The sequence below is a fragment of the Bos indicus genome, chromosome 10 (genome assembly GCF_029378745.1).
Source record: "Bos indicus isolate NIAB-ARS_2022 breed Sahiwal x Tharparkar chromosome 10, NIAB-ARS_B.indTharparkar_mat_pri_1.0, whole genome shotgun sequence".
NCBI lineage: Eukaryota > Metazoa > Chordata > Mammalia > Artiodactyla > Bovidae > Bos > Bos indicus.
The window spans coordinates 102,223,855-102,248,150 of NC_091769.1; the positions used below are offsets into that span (position 1 = coordinate 102,223,855).

At 42.0% G+C, this 24,296-nt stretch overlaps 1 protein-coding gene across 9 annotated transcripts in view; it reads right to left on the minus strand.

Moving 5' to 3' along the window:
• RPS6KA5 (ribosomal protein S6 kinase A5) overlaps positions 1-24,296 on the minus strand; it is a 196,289-nt gene that overhangs the window by 32,201 nt on the left and 139,792 nt on the right. For all 9 annotated transcript variants that reach the window (XM_019969394.2, XM_070798031.1, XM_070798030.1 and 6 more), the window contains 2 exons: positions 12,370-12,453; positions 10,112-10,215 (listed from right to left, as the gene is read on the minus strand). In XM_019969394.2, the coding sequence (XP_019824953.2) occupies positions 10,112-10,215; positions 12,370-12,453 (188 nt within the window). The remainder of the gene's footprint in view (positions 1-10,111; positions 10,216-12,369; positions 12,454-24,296) is intronic.

The following is a 24,296-nucleotide window of genomic DNA, read 5'->3' on the forward strand; positions in this document are numbered from 1 at the left end:
TGTAAGGATTCAAGGACATGACACAGGTGACTGGGCACAGAGGCTGGCATGGGGGGCCCTCAGCCCACTACTCCACAGGAGCACGCCTTCACGGAGCCACGGAGCTGGCTGCGCTGGGGGGACCGTCCCACACCACCACTTGCTTCTGCCTGTTATGGAGTTCTTTCTTTTTTTTTTTTTCGGAGTTCTTTCTTGACCCGCCTACCCTGTATCTTCTGAGGCCAAGTCTGCTGGATAATTAAGAATAACGCAGGCAGGACTTCCCTGGTGCTCTCAGCGCAGGGTCCGGCTCCATCCCTGGTCAGGGAGCTAGACTGCACGTGCAGCATCTGAGGCTTCGCATGTCACAACTGAAAAGAGAAAAAGACCCCACCGGACCACAGACCCGGCATTCCACGATAAAGACTGAAGGCCCCGTGTGCAGCAACCAAGACTCGGTGCAGCCAAACAAACAAATATTAAAGAAAAAGAACAACGAGGTGAGGTTCTCTGGCTAGTGCCCTTGCCCCGGCTCCAACACTCATTGGAAGGACAAATACATTTTTACCTAAACCAGGGATCTTTGAACTTTTTTGTAAAAGGCACACGGTGGGGAGGCGCCCGAGATCCCCACAATCGCTCTTCTCCGTGTATCCACAGCCTCGTGGATACTCGCGGATACAGCTGGAGCTGGAGGCTTTGTTATAACCACAAATATACAGGAAAGATGAGAAGACGGTGCGTTCATCATCAGGTAACAGAACGTCCCATCTTCCCAGCAGACTCTCTGTTGCATGCTCTGATGAAGAAGCTGCCATGCTGCAGGGGCCCCCACCACAAGGAACTGAGGCTCACAGTCCTACAACCCAGAGGAACGGAATCCGGGAACAACCACCTGTGCTTGGAAGCAGACCCTTTCCCAGGTGAGCCCTGAGATACTGAGCCCAGCCAACACTCTGACTGCAGCCTGTGAGGGACCCTGACGTGCAGGACTCAGCTAAACTGTGCCCAGATTCCTGATCCACAGAAACCCTGAGGTTATAAATGTTTGCTGTGTTAAGCCACTAAGTTTTGAGGTCATTTGTTACTGAGCAACAGATACTAGATAAGTAATAACAAGGCCAGACAGTACGTTCTTCAGGCTCTGGAAGCTGCATGGCTTCTGGGGCAACTTCTCAGTGCTACTCCAGCGCAAAAGCAGCCAGACAGGACACTAAATGGACGCCCATGCCGTGTTCTAATAAAACTTTATTGATGGACACCAAACTCAGACTTCACATCCTTTTCACATGTCACAAAATATTGTTCACCTTTTCATTTTTTCTTATCTCACAGGCCACACAAAAGCAGGGAGCTGAATGGATTTGACCTGCAGGCTATAGTTTGCCAAGCCCTGACTTAACACAACTAGAGTCTGTTTAAACCATGATTTTGATAACTCTCAGACCTGAATTTATATAACAATATGCGTATAACAGCACAATGAAACATGAATAAAATACACTTTACTGACGGGTAATAAAATTCCACATAAACATTTCTTGGCATATATTTTGTAAATGTCCAAGTCAGAGAGAGTGAGATAGAAACAACCCTGTGGAGATGACAGAAGAGCTGCCGACTGAACCTCTACGTCCTGATACCCAGGAGAGAGGCAAAGCTAATCATCCTGATTTACGCAGCTCCAGGCAAGCGAGAGGCTCTTTCTTGGAGGGGAGGCAGAAAAGCTGCCAGGAGACTGGTGGCTGAGGGGAGACCCGTGGGGCAGCAACACGCACCCTGAAGGAGGAAGCGCTACACAGAGGCCGGACACGCGGGTGGGAAACATACACGTGAGAAATGCACAGACGTGAGACAGAAAGAAGAAACAGACTCAAAGAAAAGCCAAAGAGCAATCGATCATCCAGATCTGGATGTTGAAAACTTAATTTTTATTCTAAACGGTACCAAGGGATGAAGAATCTAGAAATGATTTCACATGAACAGTTAAGAGAACGAGAAGACCTGCCCTAGATAAAACTATTGTCCGAGGCCTAATGCAAGGTATGGAAGAAACAACAGAATTACTTTGTTCTTTAGTGGACGGGGCCCAGGACTAGGATTTACGTGCAGAGGTTGCTGCTGCTGCTAAGTCGCTTCAGTTGTGTCTGACTCTGTGCGACCCCATAGATGGCAGCCCACTAGGCTCCCACGTCCCCGGGATTCTCCAGGCAAACACACTAGAGTGGGTTGCCATTTCCTTCTCTAATGCATGAAAGTGAAAAGTGAAAGTGAAGTCACTCAGTTGTGTCGTCTGACTCTTAGAGACCCCATGAACTGCAGCCCACCAGGCTCCTCTGTCCATGGGATTTTCCAGGCAAGAGTACTGGAGTGGGGTGCCATTGCCTTCTCCAATGTGCAGAGGTTAGAGGAAGCTAATTTCAACTTCTTTTTAAGGGGGGAGAAATTCTACCTGCTAAAGTTCAAAAATGGAAGGGGATTCCTTGAAAATATACAACAGTGCTATCTGTTCACTGATGGCTCAGACAGAAAAGAGATGCCCATCTGGGTAACTGGTGAAGGGATTCTTATACCAAGGAGAAAGTTCTCATCTCATTCTAAACCCTTATCACAGTTTGAAATCTGATAACCAGAAAAACAAATTTGTCTTGACTTTAGGCTACCTGTAGATAACAACAGGCAAACAGATAATTTGGATAATACATTATTTTGAAGCATCTCAAATAAAAACTAAAGGAATAATGCAGAGATTGGGGAAGAGTGCAATAATTAAGGAACGGAGGAATTCAACAATCAGAAAAAGCACTGGCTAATTAAGACATCTGGAGACAAGATAATGATACATTTATCTGAATGGTACATATTTTGTAAAGAATAGACTATTTATGAAAGACTTTACACCAGGAAAGACAGTCAGAATGACTGTCTTGGGAGGAAAAAGTAATGTCGGATAATTCAGCTATTACACTGTTTGTAAACGTGTAGTAATGAAACAAAACAAAACCCCCTGGATCACAGTTAACACCACGCTTTACATAAAACTATTAATAACAAGACAGTGAATAATTAATGGATTAAAGGGAAGGAGTCCTATTTAAACTCTTGAGAAATCTACTCTAGTTTCAAGATTTTAGATAATCTGATTCAGACTCTTTCTCTTGCTAAAATCAGAATGCCAACTAACTGATCTAAGGGCAATAAAACAATTTAAATTTGAAAATCATCTGGTTCAGAATACTCCTGCCATCGAGACCAGCAACATACTGTCTCTCTAGAGGCAGAGCTGTGGTGGAAAGGAAAACTGTGAGAGAAGACTGACTGTGTGTGTGGGATCAAAAAGAGGGAACCAGTCAGGGGAGCCGCTACTAAACCTTGTCAGGTTAGGTTTTGTCATTTGTCACCACGACAGGTATGACCTTGCACGGGACCTAAATTCTCAAGACTGTGGTCAAAGTTTCCTATACTTCGGATGCATTTTCAAACTGTCCAAAAGCACATTTAAAATAAGCAAAGTCATGTCGAGAATTTTAATAATAGGCACGATTTAAATTTGATTTTAACAAGAAATATTTCTCATCACTTAGTTCTGATATTGAATAAGCCAGAATAATGAGAAATTATTTAATTCTTAATCTATCCTGTAAAAGGCACATTCTAAAAAATTTAGCAGTTTTGCTGAAGTAAAATTGAGGTACAATAAACTCAACATGTAAAGTGCACAATCTGATAAATGCAGTCTCTCTCACACACACACAGACACAGCTGTGAGCCCACGCGCACCGTCCAGGGCATGGCCACCCCCATCACCCGCGAGGCTCCTGTGACCCTGTCACGGCTCCTGCCCTCCCCCGTCCAGCCCCTCCGTCAATTCCCACACTCGAGCCAGTTACACGTCTACAGCCTCTTGAGTAGAGGGGAGCGTGGGTCCCCGTGGAAGGACCCTGAGAGCTGACTGTGCGTCTTCCTCCCAGCGCTCCCCAGAGGGACCTCCAGCCTCTCAGCAGAGTAACCGCTCGCGGGGCAAAGGGGGACGTCGGGCCTTCGGGGGCCTCTGGTCTCTGGTTCTGAACCGACACGAATTCTAGGAGACCCATCGGCCAGAGAGGGGCTTGAGGAGGCCCAGTTCCAGCGCAGGTTCATCTCCACAGTGGATGCAGCCGTCCCTGACCCTGTCCTGGGATTCCCGCCCCAGGGCCGGATGCGAACTTGGGACAGAGACACTCGGCAGCTGGCGGGAGCCCGCACCGGCGCCCGGACCTAAGGAGTGAGGGCGGCTCCGGCAGGGAGGGCCAAGGGGAGGCCATCGGAACCGCCTCCGCCTGGGAAATGGCGAGTCAGAAAGCGGAGGGGTGTCTCCGGGGCTGCTGAGGCTCAATCCACCAGCGAGGACAAGAAAGCGGCGGGAGTGCAGCTTCCCACTGCAGCGCCCTTGAGCTCGCCCGCCTGACCCGAGCAGAAGACAGCGTATCATTATAGATTTAGGCAGGTGGGAGCTCCAGGTGCAGCTGCTGGACCAGACGTGGTTTCATTGCTTGAGTAAATGAATACAAGCTCTGGTTTTTCTCCACCCTGTCCATTAGTCCCACCAAAAGGAGCTCCTCTCAGCTGGAAAAGCCAGCCATGTACCCTCACTGTCCTGCCTCCAGGGTTATCCATTCTCCAGCCCTATGTCGTAATTCAGTTCACAAAGCTCTTGATTGCCTTTCTCCTTCACAGACAACCACGCTGGTCCGCTGCATTGGTGGCTTTAGGCTGACTGGACCTGTTGAGCAAGAAGTAGCGATGACTTGAGACTCACTGGTGGGACCCTGTGTGACACAGGGTGGGGACGGATCTGCCCCAAATCCAGGGGCCTCCACCCTAGTGGGTTTCTAGAAGTCCAGTGGTGCAGGGCACCTCGAGACAGCTCTCCCAAGGTGAAGGGTATGTTGGTGCAGCTGGCCTCTCCTACCACCAAAACAAGGGGCACGATGCCTGGCGGGCCTCAGGACGTGGGAAGCTGGTGTGTTACTCCAGCCAGTTTACCAAGCGACTTGAAAAACTGCTGTTGAGTGGAGTCCAGAACAAGAGAAGGGTCCAGGCCACTGTGAAGCTGCTCTCTCACTTGGTTCCTCTGATTCAGCAGACCCAGGGGCACTGGAAGTGGCAGACAGGTGCTGTTTGGAGCCTTGGGTAGCCCTGAGTGGTGACCTAGAGCGCTCAGGTTCTGGAGCAAATCCCTGCCATCTTCTGAGGATAACCACTCCCCTTTTGAGAAAGAGCTCTTGGTCTGCTGCTTGGCCTGAACATTTAACTCTGGGCTCCGAAGTTACATGCCACCGAGATGCCCATTTATCTGGTCCATTAAGCTGTGGAGTTGGGAGTGCACAGCAATACTCCACCATCAAGTGGAAACAGCAAACACGAGACTGGACTGAGCAGGTGCTGAAGATGCCATGAGCTGCGTGGAGACGCGGCCTAAATGCTCACGGTCCCCTTTCCGGCTCTGCCGCCCTCTCTCCACCAGTCTGCATCTATGGATGGCCACACGGGGAGACCCTGCTGTGGCTGAAAGAGGGACAGAAGACTCAGGCTTGGCTCACAAACAGCTCTGCACGATGTGCAAAGGTGAGCGCAAACCTTCCCAGTGGGCAGAACCCTGAGCGGTGCACCTAGTCATTCTCTGCACTTGGAAGGACACCGCCAGTCCTGTAATTTTGTTTTCATTAATGGGTTGTGGCCAACAATTTGGCTGGCCAGGGACTTGGAATATGAGTGGAAAGTTGGTGACAAGGAAATCTACTTGACAGAGGTGTCTGGGGGAAAGCTTTGTTGACAGACCTCTCTGGGCAAAAATGTGAGGTATTTGTGTCCTATGTGAGTGCTCACTGCAGGATGACCTGAGCAGAGCAGGGTTTTAACAGTCAAATGCATATGCTGGTCTGTCAGCCTCTCTCCAGCGAACCCTGTCATCAGCCAGCGGACTCATGGGCAAGGTGGCCATGGAGGCAAGGCTGGAGCTGAGGTCTGGACTCAGCAGCAGGATTTCCACTCACCAAGGCTCATCTGGCTTCAGGCCACTGCGTGGAGACCAACACTGAGAACCTTATCTGGCACTAACTCCCAGGGTCATCAGCCAGCTTCTGGTGGCAGGTTGATTACACCAGATTGTTGTCATTGTAGAAGGGACAGATTTTCACTCTAACTAGAGCAGGCACTACGGATATGGACTGCTTTTCCTACAAGCAATATTTCTGCCAAAACTGTGATCCACAGGCTTAAAAAATTCCCTACGCACTATCATGGTATCTGGACAGCACTGTTTCTGATCAAGGAACTCACTTCATAGCAAAAGAAGTACAGCAATAGACCATGCTCATGGAATTCACTGGTCTTAATCGTGTTCTGCAGCCTTCTGAGGCAGCTGGCTTGATATCATGGTAGAATGATCATTTGAAAATTCAGTTATCATGCAAGTTAGGGTGGCAAGTTTCTCCAGAAGGCAAAAACCCTCAGAATCTCCATCCAGTATATGGTGCCGTTTCTCTCATAGCCAGGATTCACGAGTCCAGAAATCAAGCAGCAGATACGGGAGTGGGGCCACTTACTCTTATCCATAGTGATTCACTAGCAAAATGTTTGCTTTCTGTTCCCATGACTTTATGGTCTGCTGGCCTAAGGTCTTAGTTCCAGGGGAAGTAATGCTTCCTCCTAGAGATTTAACAGTGACTCCACTGAACTGGAAATTAAGATGGCCACCGAGCCACTTCCTTATGCCTCTGAAGCAAGCGGCAGCAGGAGCTGTGGCAGCGGCTGGGATGAACGGCCCTTACTACCACGGGACGCTGGACTACTGTTCCACAAGGGAGGCAGGGACGAGCACGCCCGGACACAGGAGACGCATCGGGGCGTCTGCTGCTGTCACCACGCCCTGTGATGGCCAACTGAAAAAGCAGCAGCTCAACGCAGGCAGGACTACCAGCGGCCAGATTCTCTGGGAATGAAGGCTGCGGTCACCCCCCAGTCTGAGGTACTTGCTGAAGGCAAAGGGAATACAAAGTGGGTGGTGGAAGAAGGCAGTTACAGATACCAGCTATGACCCCAGGTTACACAGACTCTACAGACTGGTGACATAGACCCCGTTTCTATGTAACCATTTACAGAAATGGGGACTTTACTGACAGGAGTATTTCTTCCCTGTTTTGTTATGAATATGTGTGTGTATAAATAGATGTTTGTTTTTTTCCCTGCCTTATTCCTTCACATATACAATAAGATATGCTGACTTCATACCATAGTATTTAAGTATTTTAAATTTATACTATAGTATTTAAGTTATGGGATTTCAAAGGGAAGAGAGAACATTACCATACCACTCAAGGACTTGATGTTCTCTTCTGGGGAAGGGGTTAATTGGTTGGCGGTAGAGCCATATTATGTTAGGTGGAATTACAATCTTGTTATTATCTTTATTGGAGACCAAGTATAGTTTAAGGAGATGCAAATGGCGGTCAGGGCGATGGGGATGGGCTTGTGATGGTTAACTTAAAGTGTCACTTGACTGGGTCACTGGTTGAGAGTAAACATTATTTCTGGGTGTGTCTGAGAAAGTATGTCTGGACGACACTGGTATTTGAATCCCCTTCCCAATGTGGTGGCACCAGCCAATCCATAGGTGCCTGAACAGAAAGAAAAGCAGAGAAGAGGGCCTAGCCCCTTCCGGCCTGCCTGCTCAACCTGGGACACTCGTTTTCTGTGATTCACACCACTGGCTCCTCTCGTTCTAAGTCCATCGCGCTTGGACTAGGCTTGCTGCAGCTCCCACAGACCTCCAGCTCTCAGAGGCAGGTCATGGGCCTCTCAGCTGACATAACTGGGTGAGCTAACTCTTTATGATAAGTCTTTTACTTATGTGTATGTATATCCCATTGGTACTCTTTCCCTGGAGAGCCCTAATATGGTCAGTAGCTTTATTTTTAGTCATTCCAGGGAGCATACAGAGCTACTGCACTGAGGCTGGATTTGCATTTCCCTGAAGACTAATGATGTTGGTCACTTTTTATGTGCTCATCTGCCACTCATATATCTTCTTTGGCGGACTGTTCAAACCTTTTGCCCTTTTAAAAACAATGGAGGGTTTTTCCCTTGAGTTTTGAGAGCTCTTCATGTATTCTGGATACCAGTTCTTTATCAATAGACATAATTTGTAACCCTATCACAGTCTGTGGTTTGTCTTTCCAGCCTCTTGAAAGTTTCATTGGAAAAGCAGAAGCTCTTAATTTTGATAAAGTCTAATTTATCAATGTGTGCTTTTACAGACTGCACATTTTGTGCCTTTGCCTAACCCAAGGCCAAAAAAATTTTTCTTTCAGAAGTTTTTATAATTTTAGGCCTGTGATACATTTAAAATCTTTCTATAGCAAGAAGTATTTAGCAGAGTTCATTTTCCCCCCACACAATAGCCAATGGTTCCAGCATCATTTGTTGAAAACCTATCTTTTCTTCACAAAACTGATACTGAACTTCATAAAAGGAAAAATCAGTTACCTAAATCTCTGTGGTTCTACTTCTGGACTCTCTGTTCTACTTCATCAGTGATTTGTCTGCCTTGATATGAACACTACAGTGTCTTAGTTGCCATAGCTTATGAGTCTTCAAATCAAATTTGGTCTACTTTTTCAAAGGTGATTTGGCTCTTCTAGGTCCTATGCATTTAGACCCAAGTTGTCAATTTCAACTAAAAAAAAAAAGCCTGTTGGGATTCTAATTGTGTTGAATCTGTTAGATCAATTTGAAGAGAAATAACATCTTAGGTAAGTAAATTGAGTAGTTTCCTTCTATATGTCCTTATCAGTGCTTAACTAACTAATACTTGAAGGATTCCTCCCACAGAGCTCCGGACTTCTCTTTCTGCAGCCTCCTCCTCTCCAGCACTCTGCTCTGCGGACTCCAAAATCGCCCGCCTTGCTGAGTCGTCATTTCCGTCACAGCTCCACGGCGTTTCCCTGCTGAACTGCAGCCTGCATCCTCTCTTGAGGCCTAAACTCGGAAGTCACAGGGGCTCACCTCGTTTATTTCCCGTCTTTCAGCGTTCACTGGGCTTCACTGCTGGAGTTCAAAGTCTTCAATACTGTTGTTTCATATATTTTTACCCATTTAAAAAACTGTTCAGGAAGGGAAGTAAACCTGGTCCCTGTTACTCCATCGTGGTAATCGGTGGAAGTCTCAATGGTTAATGTCAAATCTGTTCTCAAAGTTACAAAATTCAAGTAAAAATTGGACAAAAACATAACGAGTAATCAGTATACTGCTTTATCATGCTTCATTTATTTGTTCATTAACTCATTTCATTCTGAAAACATTCACTGAATTCTGCGTGGTGAGCCCTCCAAGCGCACATGGTGAGGACCAAAGCCTGAGTCACCCCGGCTCTCAGAGCTCACAATCCAGTGGGAGAGACACACTCGTCAAATAATACAAACAAAAATGCAGCGCTGCACTTGTGCTAACTGCTCTGAAGGAAAGGAACAGAATAAGGCTATGATAACCTACAAGACGGTGACCTCAGGGTATTTGTTTCTACTGGGTTTATATCCATGATCTGAAAAATAACTACTGTTTCTTTATGTTTAAGTCACAAAGAAATTACATGATGTATACACTGGGAAAAAGTACCCAGCAAATAAACACTAAGTTGTGTTCTCTGGTGGCTCAGAGGGTAAAGCGTCTGCCTGCAATGCGAGAGACCCGGCTTCAATCTCCTGGAGAAGGAAATGGCAACACACTCCAGTACTCTTGCCTGGAGAATCCCATGGACGGAGGAGCCTGGTAGGCTACAGTCCACGGGGTCGCAAAGAGTTGGACACGACTGAGCAACTTCACTTTCTTTTTTTCTTAAGACAGTATGGTAAATGCTTTGGAGCACACAAAGTTACAACACTATGAAAAGTAAGATCTAACTGGGCACCTAAAGTATAAAGAGATGTAAAGGTTATAAAGCTACATCCTATGGAAATATAATTGGCAATTTACTGTTATACACCATTTTTGTCTATGCCATTTAAAAAATCATTTTTTCTTTCAGCCAGATTGCAGAAATTTGATCAGGTCCTTAGAGAAAACAACACATTTATTTTATTTTGTCAGGTCTTACCTAGATATCTCAGCTTGGGAGTTCTTCTCACCATCAACAGTGAACGGAGATGCTCCAGTTAGTAATTCATACATTAGAACACCTAAACTCCACCAGTCAACTGCCTATAAAATAACAGACATTTCGTTTTCTTGAATATTAACTAATTATATCTCATAAAAAAAGAAAAATGAACAAAATACAGCTATATAAAGTGACTCAGTTCTATATATATATATACGTGTGTGTATACACACACACATATACACATTCCTTCCCACACTCTTTTCCATTCGATCTATCACAGGGCACTGAGCGCAGTTCCCTGTGCTGTGCGGTAGGACGTTGCTGTTAACCAGTCTAGACATGACAGTTTTCATCTGCTAACCCCAAACCCCCAATCTGTCCTCTCCGTCTCCCTCAAAAATTTTCTTAAAAGTGAAATTTAAAAATTTTAACTAAGCAAAATATTTAGACTTTTGATAATAGGGCGAAAAAGTATTAATCAGCATTTTTGTTGATTATTCAGTTCTGATAAATATGAAATTTCTTAAAGTCAAAGAATGAAAATGAAAAATAACCCATCAAAAGGAGTTACTTTTTCATAACCACCTAAATCAATTCCTCTTACGGGACACATCACATAAATCTAACAGTCTTTAGTTTGTGGGACGAATGGAAAGGCTGAAAATAATATAAAATGTGGTCTACTTTAGAAAACAATTTATAAAACCAGTTAACTGAGAGCATAACAAATTATATATTTAATTTACATATAGCAATTTATATATATATTTACTAAATTTAAAGAATCTTGATATATTGAAAATTAGTTCTTTGACAATTAGGCAAATCAAGTTCAATACCTGCTGAATATATGAGCTGACACCAATGAGAAATTAACTGAAGCTAAAATTTTAAACTCTGCTTCCAAATTTCAGGGCCAAGGTTTCAGAGAGATGATGTAGAATTGGTGAGCCCAGAGTTATTTTAAAGAAAATATGTAACAATAACATATAAACCAAATCTCAGTTGTTTTATTTAGACAAGCAGTTTTACTGTCATCTGAGTCAGGATCCATGCTCTTTAATACATGACTGGTCATTAGCAAGGTGACCACTGATTCTCCGCCCTTAAGACATTCCCACCGTGTATGTAAGATTTCAAAAGGGAATGAGGAAGATGGGGAGATGAGGAGTGAAAAATACAGAATTCTTTATTTTGAGAATGTTATTAATAAAGCAAAAGTGTTACGAAGGAACTAAACAAATCTAACAAATCTGTACCCTTTAATCCAAGACTTTGTGCTTATTTGTGTCCAACTCTTTGTGACCCTCTGGACTGCAGCCTGCCAGGCTCCTCTGTCCATGAGACTTTTCAGACAAAATGCTGGAGTGGGTTGCCATTACAGGAAGAAGAAATATCTGACCTAGATTTTAAAACTACTCAGAATGCCTCATCTACAGTTTTGACTCTGCACATTCAAAGGGAAGCGAGGAGGGTAAAAAAAACCGAGCTTTTTCTTAGAGGGCTTAGGAAAACAAACTTAGACCATCCTGAATGCAAAGCTGCATGACTCCAGTGGGAACAGGAGGGGCTGTCTGGGCGCCCATGACCCCTCTGCACTGCACTGTGGCTCAGCTGTGTCCTAAAAGGCCAGATCACATGCAACCAAAGTGATTTTTATTTTAATCAGGGTTACAACTGATGCTTTGCTCAAGACATGACACAATGGAAATAACAGAAAAATTATTATTTCAGGAATTAGTCGATTTTGTGGTTTCCCTTAACAAGAGTATTACTCTCTAAAACAAAAAATTATCCTCATCAACAAAACTTGGAAAAAAAGGGAAATCTAGAATGTCTTAAACTTTCTATTATCTTTTTCCTCCAAAATACTAGATATCATAATATGCTTGTGTATGCAAAGGAAAGGGGAAAAAAAAGGAAACACCAGAAGAGCCCAAGTTACTAAGTAGGTTCTTTTTGTATGTGTGTGTGTAGCAGAGTTTTCCTGAAGTATAAAAAGGACAGAGAAAGCCTCTGACACAGACATCAGAAGGGAGAGTGCCCCACTCACTGGCCTTGTCAGGGCCTTATGTACTTGTTATCTTAAGACAATATTGTGGGCATGGATCTGGTAAGACCTTCCAATTGTTAGTCCTAATCTTGTCAACTGAAGACATCTGTTGTGGGAGTGGGTCTAGTAAAAGTACAAGTAGGATTCTTATTATACATCTTATGGAGATACATCAGGAAGTGTCAAAAACAGAACATACCTTGTCATGTCCTGAGTCTCCCCCTCTGACAATATCTGGTGCCATGTATTCAATTGTTCCACAAAAGGAATATGCTCTTTCAGCCTTAAAACAATCAAACAAAGAAAAAGAGATTTAATTTTAAGCTAGTATGAAAATTGACAAAAAGAGTTAACACCACATGGCAATATCAAGACATACCACAGCAGCAAAGCAGTGGCAGAATCCACCTGACAGACTCTTCTCACCAGGACAAGCTGGTGTGCACACATCTGTATACTGGGTTGGCCAAAAGCTCGTTCAGGTTTTTGGGTTACTCTCTAACAGAAAAATCCAAACAAACATTTTGGCCACCCCAACAGTATGGGGTCAATGGGTAAACCTTTTAAACCCTGAAACCCTGCTATCATTCATTAATCCATCCACCCATGAAGCCACTCGCTCACTCTTCTTGTCTGTACATGTATATATTCCAATCACTGATTTTTTACAACTGTTCTCGTAAGAAGACAAAAAGCCCTAGAAGGGGAACTGTATGGACGTAGCTATATGCTCAGACGCTGTCGTGTCCGACTCTTTTCGACCCTGTGGACTACAGCCTACCAGGCTCCTCTGTCCGTGGGATTCTCCAGGCAAGGATATTGGAGTAGTTTGCCATTTCCTCCTCCAGGGGATCTTCCTGACCCAGGGACTGAACCCATGTCTCTTACATCTCCTACATTGGAAGGCCAATTCTTCACCACTAACTTTTAGGGTGAATGACTTTATTTCCAGATCAGCAAGACTGGAAAAACACTGGGAACCTTAAGGGAAAAGGAAGATCAAATGTTAAGAAGGGAAAACGGGAACCCAAAGATGGAAAAGGGTGTAAAGAGGTTTTCAGATCTTATCATCATGTTTCAGTCTGGCACTGCCAATGGTGGGCTCAGTGCTGATGAGCAGAGCTGCCCTAAAAGAACACTGTCTCTTAAAGGCAGTTGTTTCTCTTTTGTAGGGCTAATATATCAACCTGAAAATAAATTTAAAAAAATCAAGTAATTAAAAAAATGACCAATTGGATCATATCTCAGTGTAATAAAGGAGAAAAATATCTGAATTCTTATGCAGATATATTAAATAGGGGAAAAATAATTCTTCTTTAATAATATACATTCATTTGGCTACATCTGAAATTTTAAAGGCATTTCAGTTCAGTTCAGTTCAGTCGCTCAGTCATGTCCGACTCTTTACCACCCTGTGGCCCACCTCGCTCCTCCGTCCATGGGATTTTCCAGGCAAGAGTACTCGAGTGGGTTGCCATTGCCTTCTCGAAGGCCTCCCTATCCATCACCAACTCCCGGAGTTTACTCAAACTCATGTCCATTGAGTCGGTGATGCCATCCAACCATCTCATTCTCTGTCGTCCCCTTCTCCTCCTGCCTTCAATCTTTCCTAGCAGCAGGGTCTTTTCTAATGAGTCAGTTCTTTGCATCAGGTGTCCAAAGTACTGGGAGTTTCAGCTTCAACATCAGTCCTTCCAATGAATATTCAGGACTGATTTCCTTTAGGATAGACTGGTTGGATCTCCTTGCTGTCCAAGGGACTCTCAAGAGTCTTCTCTAACACCATTGTTCAAAAGCATCAATTCTTGGGCACTTTGCTTTCTTTATACTCCAACTCTCACATCCATACATGACCACTGGAAAAACCATAGCTTTGACTAGATGGACCTTTGTTGGCAAAGTAATGTCTCTGCTTTTGAATATGCTATCTAGGTTGGTCATAACTTTCCTTCCAAGGAGCAACCGTCTTTTAATTTCATGGCTGCAGTCACCATCTGCAGTGATTTTGGAGCCCCAAAAAATAAAGTCAGCCACCGTTTCCAGTGTTTCCCCATCTATTTGCCATGAAGTGATGGGACTGGATGCCACGATCTTAGTTTTCTGAATGTTGAGCTTTAAGCCAACTTTTTCATTCTCCTCTTTCACTTTCATCAAGCGGCTCTTTAGTTCTTCACTTTCTGCCATAAGGGTGGTGTCATCTGCATATCTGAGATTACTGATATTTCTCCCAGCAATTTTGATTCCAGCTTGTGTTTCATCAGCACAGCGTTTCTCATGATGTACTCTGCATGTAAGTTAAATAAGCAGGGTGACAATATACAGCCTTGACATACTCCTACCCTGATTTGGAACCAGTCTGATGTTCCATGTCCAGTTCTAACTGTTGCTACCTGGGTTACACGTGGGTGTCATTAAAATACATTACAAAACTATTTTAGAGGAAGTTTTCCAATTCACACTCTATTTTTCTACCACCAGCAAGGTTCCATCTTCTTATTTACCAATTTTAAATGTAAAGAACACCATCCTAGTAATGTGAGGGAAGTGGCTCTCGTTGTTTAGTTGCTGAGTCATGTCCAACTCTTTGCAACCCCATGGACTGTAGCCCACCAGGTTTTCTGTCCATGGGATTTCCCAGGCAAGAATACCGGAGTGGGCTGCCATTTCCTTCTCCAGGGGATTTTCCTGACCTAGGGATTGAACCTGCATCTCCTGCATTGCAGGAGGACTGTTTACTACTGAGACATCTGGGAAGCTCCAATACAGAAGTGATAAAATTCCCAATTTTATTGGCTGAACAATTAAGCTCAGAGATAATGACTGTAATGAATTTATTTAAACCGTGTGATAACAAATGTATTGAAACTACTTAATTATGATACATATAGGTCAATAATTTTATATAAATAAAAATAATTGTATAATTTTATATGGTTTATGGCTCATTTCTTTTTATGTAATACATATACTGAAAGATTACTATTCCCCAAAAAACTAAAAGAAATAATTCAGTTATACTTAGATGTGGAGAAGATTTTCTTGTTAGCTGGCAGAACAAAATCTCACTGAACAGCTAATATAAACCAGACATCAAATGTCATTATCTTTCTGCTTCATCACTTCAGTACCAAATACTAATTTCATAACAAACTACTAGAAAGATTGAAGAGTAAAGCTAGACAAAACTGATTTCATATAAATTTGAGTATAAACAGTGATGAATTGGAAACATTTTGTTAGGTATGCTTAGACTGGAGAAAGTGTGCATTAGGAGGCATTCGTCTCCTCACTGAATTATTAAAAACCAAATACTACAAAATTACTTAAAAAAACCCCAAACTTCATAAAAATAAATACAGTGTTTCCACTGATAGTTTGTTGTTGTTCAGTTGCTCAGTCATGTCCAACTCTTTGCAACCCCATGGACTGTGGCACCCCAGACCTCCCTGTCCCTCACCATCTCCTGGAGTTTGCCCAAGTTCATGTCCACTGCATTGGTGATGCCATCCAACCATCTCATTCTCTGTTACCCCCTTCTCCGCCTTCAACCTTTCCCAGCATCAGGGTCTTTTCCAATGAGTCAGCTCTCTGCATCAGGTGGTCAAAGTACTGGAGTTTCAGCTTCAGCATCTGTTCTTCCAATGAAAATTCAGGGTTGATTTCCTTTAGGATTGACTGGTTTGATCTCCTTGCTATCCAAGGGACTGTCAAGAGTCTTCTCCAGCACCACAATTCGGAAGCATTAATTGTTTGGCACTCAGTCTTCTTTATGGTCCAACTCTCACATCTGCACATGACTACTGGAAAAACCATAGCTTTGAGTATAGGGACCTTTGTCAGCAAAGTGACATCTTTACTTTTTAATATGCTGTCTAGATTTGTCATAGCTTTCCTTCCAGGAAGCAAGTATCTTCTAATTTCATGACTGCAATCAGTATCTGCAGTGATTTTGGAGCCCAAGAAGGGAAAATCTGTCACTACTTCCACTTTTTCCCCTTCTATTTGCCATGAAGTAATGGGACTGGATGCTACAATCTTAGTTTTTTGAATGCTGAGTTTTAAGTCGGCCTCTTCACTCTCCTCTTTCACCCTCATCAAGAAGCTCTTTAGTTTCTTTTCGCTTCTGGCCATTAGAGTGGCATCATTCATATATCTGAGGTTGTTGATATTTATATAATATAAATATATATTTATACAATAATATTAAATAGGTAATATATTATTTATTATGCAATAGCCCTTTTTGGAATATTAAGCAAAAATCATTATATAACTGACAAAAATAAACAAGTAAAAATTACTAAGTCAGAGTATTTATCATTTAATCTCTTGTTTTGCAAATTCCAGTAAACTGTTTAATTACTTTTTAAATTGAAGTTAGTTGATCTGCAATGTTTCAGGTGTGCAGCAAAGTACATATACTCGTATATATATGGGTTTCTCTGGTGGCTCCCTGGTAAAGAATCCGACTGCCAATGCAGGCAATGTAGGTGCAATCCCTGGGTTGGGAAGATCCCCTGGAGAAGGAAATGGCAACCCACTCTAGTATTCTTGCCTGGGAAATCCCATGGACAGAAGAGCCTGTGAGGTACAGTCCATGGGATCGCAAGAGTCGGTCACAGCTTAGGGACTAGACGATAACAATCATGTTACAAACCATTCTGGAACTATGTATATTTTAAGTATGCGACAATGTTTACATTTTACAACTTATAAAAATCTGCACTCTTCTACAAAATGCTAGATATTCATCAGTTTCATGTAAAATGAGTGTGAAACATATGGATCTTATGATTACTGTGGGAAAGATCTGATAGTCACCACCACTTTCCATGTCTGTTTTTTTTCCTTCTTTATCTGACAATGAATGTAGCTCAGTTCTCCAATGTCTTGACATACAGGAACCTCAGAACCACATTAAACCCTCAAAGGTATTTCTTCTATCTTCTTTAATAGATTTCTGAGCTCTTTTAAAATTCACTTTAGCTATTTTTGAGGGGGGTGGGGGATGTAGGTAGTGTCTACACTAATAATTAAAAGATAATTATTTATTTTATAAAAATTCTAAGAGACAGAAAAATTAAGCTTAAGTAATGAGAACTTCCAGTCCCTGAGGAATAACAGTAAACAAAGATAAAACATGTCTTAAGCCTCTCTGTTACTCTGAAACATTGCCATTTTAGCCCTTGCAATTCTGTATCTGCTTTCTCTTTCTCTGTTCCAAATGGAAGTCTTACTCCCTCCAGGTTCAAGCTTCTAACGTGTCAGTCTGAATTTCCTAAGGCTATCTTTCATTGTAAAAAAAAAAAAAAAAAGGCCCCAATTTTACTTTTGAATTTGTCTTTATCTACCTATGAAGGTGCTTATTATCTATGCCCAGAAATTAAACTGATGAAGTGTGATAGGGGAACGTCTCTGGTAGGGGCAAGAAGATTTCAAGGTAATATGTTGTAAACTATGTTATAAAAAGGCTAGGATAGTATAGCTAAATTGTATTACGATTACTGTTTATTTACTTAAAAATCAACATTCTTCTCAAGGAGACAGGCAATCGGCCTATCCAGCATTTAAGTTCACACTACTTTATAAGCAGCATTAGTGTGAAAGCTACTACAGGGTTAGGATTGTGAAGGAGAATTTAACTGAGTGAGAGCACCAAGCAGTGCGTGCACCACCCTGCACATAACGCGGGGCGGTGCTGGGTGTAAATAACAGCTGGTCAAGGAGGCTTCACGGTGCCTGAGAGAAGGAGCAGATGACACTGGACAAAGGACTGGTTTCTTTCTAAGGAAGAATCCAACAGGGACTCAACTGTCAGATTCTTAGGTATTTCTCAGTAAACACTAGATGAAATCCTGCCTAGTTTTTATTTGCCAATGTTTTATCTTGATCTTATCTGCTTATAATAGATAAATTTGTGAGTTAAATATACAGTTACCAGAGAAAATCTTATTTCCCCATGCTCTCTTTTTTTCCCATCTGAATTTCGATACATCTCCTCACAAGGAGTATATGTAAAAATGTTGCACTTTTAAGAAGAAACATTGCATTGCTAATCCTCCAAGTCTCTGCTCACAAGACAGACAGGGGAAGCCCCAGTGCCAGCCAAGGCTGCAGGTGCCGAGGGCCAAGGGCAGCGCAGGAGGCAGGCTGCAGCAGCAGAGGGAGGGACGGGAGGCATTCTAGACCTCCACAGTCAGAAGCCTGAACTTCAGTACTTTTGTGCGGACAAAAGAGGAGGCCATTGGCTCAGATGAGATGGACTGCAATTACCACTCCTGTGTAAACCTTGGAATTTAAGAAAGCTGAAACCTCAGTAAAAGCAAAGTCTAGAAAAAAATAAATTCATCCAGCAGCACAGGTTTGTTTCTGTCTGAGCCCTAAGTTTAAAAACAAACAAATAAGTGTTCTTCTACTGAAATCCCGAGGCTTGTGCTTCTTATAGATTTGGAACCTATATTTATTCTTTCCCCCTAGAATGGGAAATAGATTCAAGGGATTAGATGTGACAGAGTGCCTGAAGAACTATGGACAGAGGTTGATGACATTGTACAGGAGCAGGAATCCAGACCATCCCCAAGAAAAAGAAATGCAAAAAGGCAAAATGGTTGTCTGAGAAGGCCTTACAAATAGCTGTGAAAAGAAGAGAAGCGAAAAGGAAAGATATATCCATTTGAATGCAGAGTTCAAAAGAATAGCAAGGAGAGATAAGAAAGCCTTCTTCTGTGACCAGTGCAAAGAAACAGAGGAAAACAACAGAATGGGAAAGACTAGAAATCTCTTCAAGACAATCAGAGATACCAAGGGAACATTTCATGCAAAGATGGCTCAATAAAGGACAGAAACAGTATGGACCTAACAGAAGCAGATGATATTAAGAAGAGGTGGCAAGAACACACAGAAGAACTATACAAAAATGATCTTTATGACCCAGATAACCATGATGGTGTGATTACTCACCTAGGGCCAGACATCCTGAAATGTGAAGTCAAGTGGGCCTTAGAAAGCATCACTACGAGCAAAGCTAGTGGAGGTGATGGAATTCCAGTTGAGCTATTTCAAATCCTAAAAGATGATGTTGTGAAAGTGCCACACTCAATATGCCAGCAAACTGGAAAACTCAGCAGTGGCCACAGACTGGAAAAGGTCAGTTTTCATTCCAATCCCAAAGAAAGGCAATGTCAAACAATGTTCAAACTATTATACAACTGCACTCATCTCACACGCTAGCAAAGTAATGCTCAAAATTCTCCAACCCAGGCTTCAACAGTACATGAACCGAGAACTTCCAGATGTTCAAGCTGGATTTAGAAATGCAGAACCACCAGAGATCAAATGGCCAACATCCACTGGATCACTGAAAAAGCAAGAGTTCCAAAAAAACATCTACTTCTGCTTTACTGATTATGCCAAAGCCTTTGACTGTGTGGATCACAACAAACTGTGGCAAATACTTAAAGAGATGGGAATACCGGACCACCTGACCTGCCTTCTGAGGAATCTGTATGCAGGTCAGGAAGCAACAGTTAGAATTGGACATGGAACAACAGACTGGTCCCAAATAGGGAAAGGAGTAAGTCAAGGCTGTATATTGTCATCCTGCTTATTTAACTTATATGGAGAGTACATCATGTGAAAGTCCAGGCTGGATGAAGCACAAGCTAGAATCAAGATTGCCGGGAGAAATATCAATAACCTCAGATATGCAGATGACACCACCCTTATGGCAGAAAGCGAAGAAGAACTAAAGAGCCTCTTGATGAAAGTGAAAGAGGAGTATGAAAAAGTTAGCTTAAAACTCAGCATTAAGAAAACTAAGATAATGACATCTGGTCCCATCACTCTATGGTAAATAGATGGGGAAACAACGGAAATGGTGAGAGACTTTATCTATTTGGGCTCCAAAATCACTGCAGATGGTGACTGCAGCCATGAAATTTCCTTGGAAGAAAAGTTACGACCAACCTAGACAGCATATTAAAAAGCAGAGACGTATGTGCGTGGATTTATCTCTGGGCTTTCTATTTTGTTCCATTGATCTATATTTCTGTCTTTGTGCCAGTACCATACTGTCTTGATAACTGTGGCTTTGTAGTAGAGCCTGAAGTCAGGTAGGTTGATTCCTCCAGTTCCATTCTTCTTTCTCAAGATTGCTTTGGCTATTCGAGGTTTTTTGTATTTCCATACAAATTGTGAAATTATTTGTTCTAGCTCTGTGAAGAATACTGTTGGTAGCTTGATAGGGATTGCATTGAATCTATAAATTGCTTTGGGTAGTATACTCATTTTCACTATATTGATTCTTCCAATCCATGAACATGGTATATTTCTCCATCTATTAGTGTCCTCTTTGATTTCTTTCACCAGTGTTTTATAGTTTTCTATATATAGGTCTTTAGTTTCTTTAGGTAGATATATTCCTAAGTATTTTATTCTTTCCGTTGCAATGGTGAATGGAATTGTTTCCTTAATTTCTCTTTCTGTTTTCTCATTATTAGTGTATAGGAATGCAAGGGATTTCTGTGTGTTGATTTTATATCCTGCAACTTTACTATAGTCATTGATTAGTTCTAGTAATTTTCTAGTGGAGTCTTTAGGGTTTTCTATGTAGAGGATCATGTCATCTGCAAATAGTGAGAGTTTTACTTCTTCTTTTCCAATTTGGATTCCTTTTATTTCTTTTTCTGCTCTGATTGCTGTGGCCAAAACTTCCAAGACTATGTTGAATAGTAATGGTGAAAGTGGGCACCCCTGTCTTGTTCCTGACTTTAGAGGAAATGCTTTCAATTTTTCACCATTGAGGATAATGTTTGCTGTGGGTTTGTCATATATAGCTTTTATTATGTTGAGGTATGTTCCTTCTATTCCTGCTTTCTGGAGAGTTTTTATCATAAATGGGTGTTGAATTTTGTCAAAGGCTTTCTCTGCATCTATTGAGATAATCATATGGTTTTTATTTTTCAATTTGTTAATGTGGTGTACTACATTGATTGATTTGCGGATATTGAAGAATCCTTGCATCCCTGGGATAAAGCCCACTTGGTCATGGTGTATGATCTTTTTAATGTGTTGTTGGATTCTGATTGCTAGAATTTTGTTAAGGATTTTTGCATCTATGTTCATCAGTGATATTGGCCTGTAGTTTTCTTTTTTTGTGGGATCTTTGTCAGATTTTGGTATTAGGGTGATGGTGGCCTCATAGAATGAGTTTGGAAGTTTACCTTCCTCTGCAATTTTCTGGAAGAGTTTGAGCAGGATAGGTGTTAGCTCTTCTCTAAATTTTTGGTAGAATTCAGCTGTGAAGCCGTCTGGACCGGGGCTTTTGTTTGCTGGAAGATTTTTGATTACAGTTTCAATTTCCGTGCTTGTGATGGGTCTGTTAAGATTTTCTATTTCTTCCTGGTCGAGTTTTGGAAAGTTGTACTTTTCTAAGAATTTGTCCATTTCTTCCACGTTGTCCATTTTATTGGCATGTAATTGTTGATAGTAGTCTCTTATGATCCTTTGTATTTCTGTGTTGTCTGTTGTGATCTCTCCATTTTCGTTTCTAATTTTATTGATTTGATTTTTCTCCCTTTGTTTCTTGATGAGTCTGGCTAATGGTCTGTCAATTTTATTCATCCTTTCAAAGAACCAGCTTTTGGTTTTGTTGTTGATTTTTGCTATGGTCTCTTTTGTTTCTTTTGCATTTATATCTGCTCTAATTTTTAAGATTTCTTTCCTTCTACTAACCCTGGGGTTCTTCATTTCTTCCTTTTCTAGTTGCTTTACGTGTAGAGTTAGGTTATTTATTTGACTTTTTTCTTGTTTCTTGAGGTGTGCCTGTATTGCTATGAACTTTCCCCTTAGGACTGCTTTTACCATGTCCCACAGGTTTTGGGTTGTTGTGTTTTCATTTTCATTCGTTTCTATGCAAATTTTGACTTCTTTCTTGATTTCTTCTGTGATTTGTTGGTTATTCAGCAGTGTATTGTTCAGCCTCCATATGTTGGAATTTTTAATAGTTTTTCTCCTGTAGTTGAGATCTAATCTTACTGCATTGTGGTCAGAAAAGATGCTTGGAATGATTTCTATTTTTTTGAATTTACCAAGGCTAGCTTTATGGCCCAGGATGTGATCTAAAAAGCCCAGAGATAAATCCACGCACATATGGACACCTTATCTTTGACAAAGGAGGCAAGAATATACAATGGATTAAAGACAATCTCTTTAAAAAGTGGTGCTGGGAAATCTGGTCAACCACTTGTAAAAGAATGAAACTAGAACACTTTCTAACACCATACACAAAAATAAACTCAAAATGGATTAAAGATCTAAACGTAAGACCAGAAACTATAAAACTCCTAGAGGAGAACATAGGCAAAACACTCTCTGACATACATCACAGCAGGATCCTCTATGACCCACCTCCCAGAATATTGGAAATAAAAGCAAAAATAAACAAATGGGACCTAATTAACCTTAAAAGCTTCTGCACATCAAAGGAAACTATTAGCAAGGTGAAAAGACAGCCTTCAGAATGGGAGAAAATAATAGCAAATGAAGCAACTGACAAACAACTAATCTCAAAAATATACAAGCAACTCCTACAGCTCAACTCCAGAAAAATAAATGACCCAATCAAAAAATGGGCCAAAGAACTAAACAGATATTTCTCCAAAGAAGACATACAGAGGGCTAACAAACACATGAAAAGATGCTCAACATCACTCATTATCAGAGAAATGCAAATCATAACCACTATGAGGTACCATTTCACCAGTCAGAATGGCTGCGATCCAAAAGTCTACAAATAATAAATGCTGGAGAGGGTGTGGAGAAAAGGGAACCCTCTTACACTGTTGGTGGGAATGCAAACTAGTACAGCCACTAAGGAGAACAGTGTGGAGATTCCTTAAAAAACTGGAAACAGAACTGCCTTATGATCCAGCAATCCCACTGCTGGGCATACACACTGAGGAAACCAGAAGGGAAAGAGACACATGTACCCCAATGTTCATCGCAGTACTGTTTATAATAGCTGGGACATGGAAGCAACCTAGATGTTCATCAGCAGATGAATGGATAAGAAAGATGTGGTACATATACACAATGGAGTATTACTCAGCCATTAAAAAGAATACATTTGAATCAGTTCTAATGAGGTGGATGAAACTGGAGCCTATTATACAGAGTGAAGTAAGCCAGAAGGAAAAACACCAATACAGTATAATAACGCATACATATGGAATTTAGAAAGATGGTAACAATAACCCTGTGTACGAGACAGCAAAAGAGACACTGATGTATAGAACAGTCTTATGGACTCTATGGGAGAGGGAGAGGGTGGGAAGATTTGGGAGAATGGCATTGAAACATGTAAAATATCATGTATGAAACGAGATGCCAGTCCAGGTTCGATGCACGATACTGGATGCTTGGGACTAGTGCACTGGGACGACCCAGAGGGATGGTATGGGGAGGGAGGAAGGAGGAGGGTTCAGGATGGGGAACACATGTATACCTGTGGCGGATTCATTTTGATAACTGGCAAAACTAATACAATTATGTAAAGTTTAAAGATAAAATTAAAAAAAAAAAAAAGCAGAGACATTACTTTGCCAACAAAGGTCCGTCTAGTCAAGGCTATGGTTTTTCCAGTGGTCATGTATGGATGTGAGAGTTGGACCATAAAGAAAGCCGAGCGCTAAAGTATTGATGCTTTTGAACTGAGGTGTTGGAGAAGACTCTTGAGAGTCTTTTGGACTACAAGGAGATCCAACCAGTGCATCCTAAAGGAAATCAGTCCTGAATATTCATTGGAAGGACTGATGCTGAAGCTGAATTCACCTCCAATACTTTGGCCACCTGATGCAAAGAACTGACTCATTGGAAAAGACCCTGATGCTGGGAAAGATTGAAGGCAGGAGGAGAAGGGGATGACGGAGAATGAGATGACTGGATGGCATCACCGACTCAATGGACACGAGTTTGAGTAAACTCTGGGAGTTGGTGATGGACAGGGAGGCCTGGCATGCTGCAGTCCATGGGGTCACAAAGAGTCAGACACGACTGAGTGACTGAACTGAACTGACTGAACTGAACTGAGGACAGGAAAGTGAGGAATATGGTCCCGTGTGGTGATGC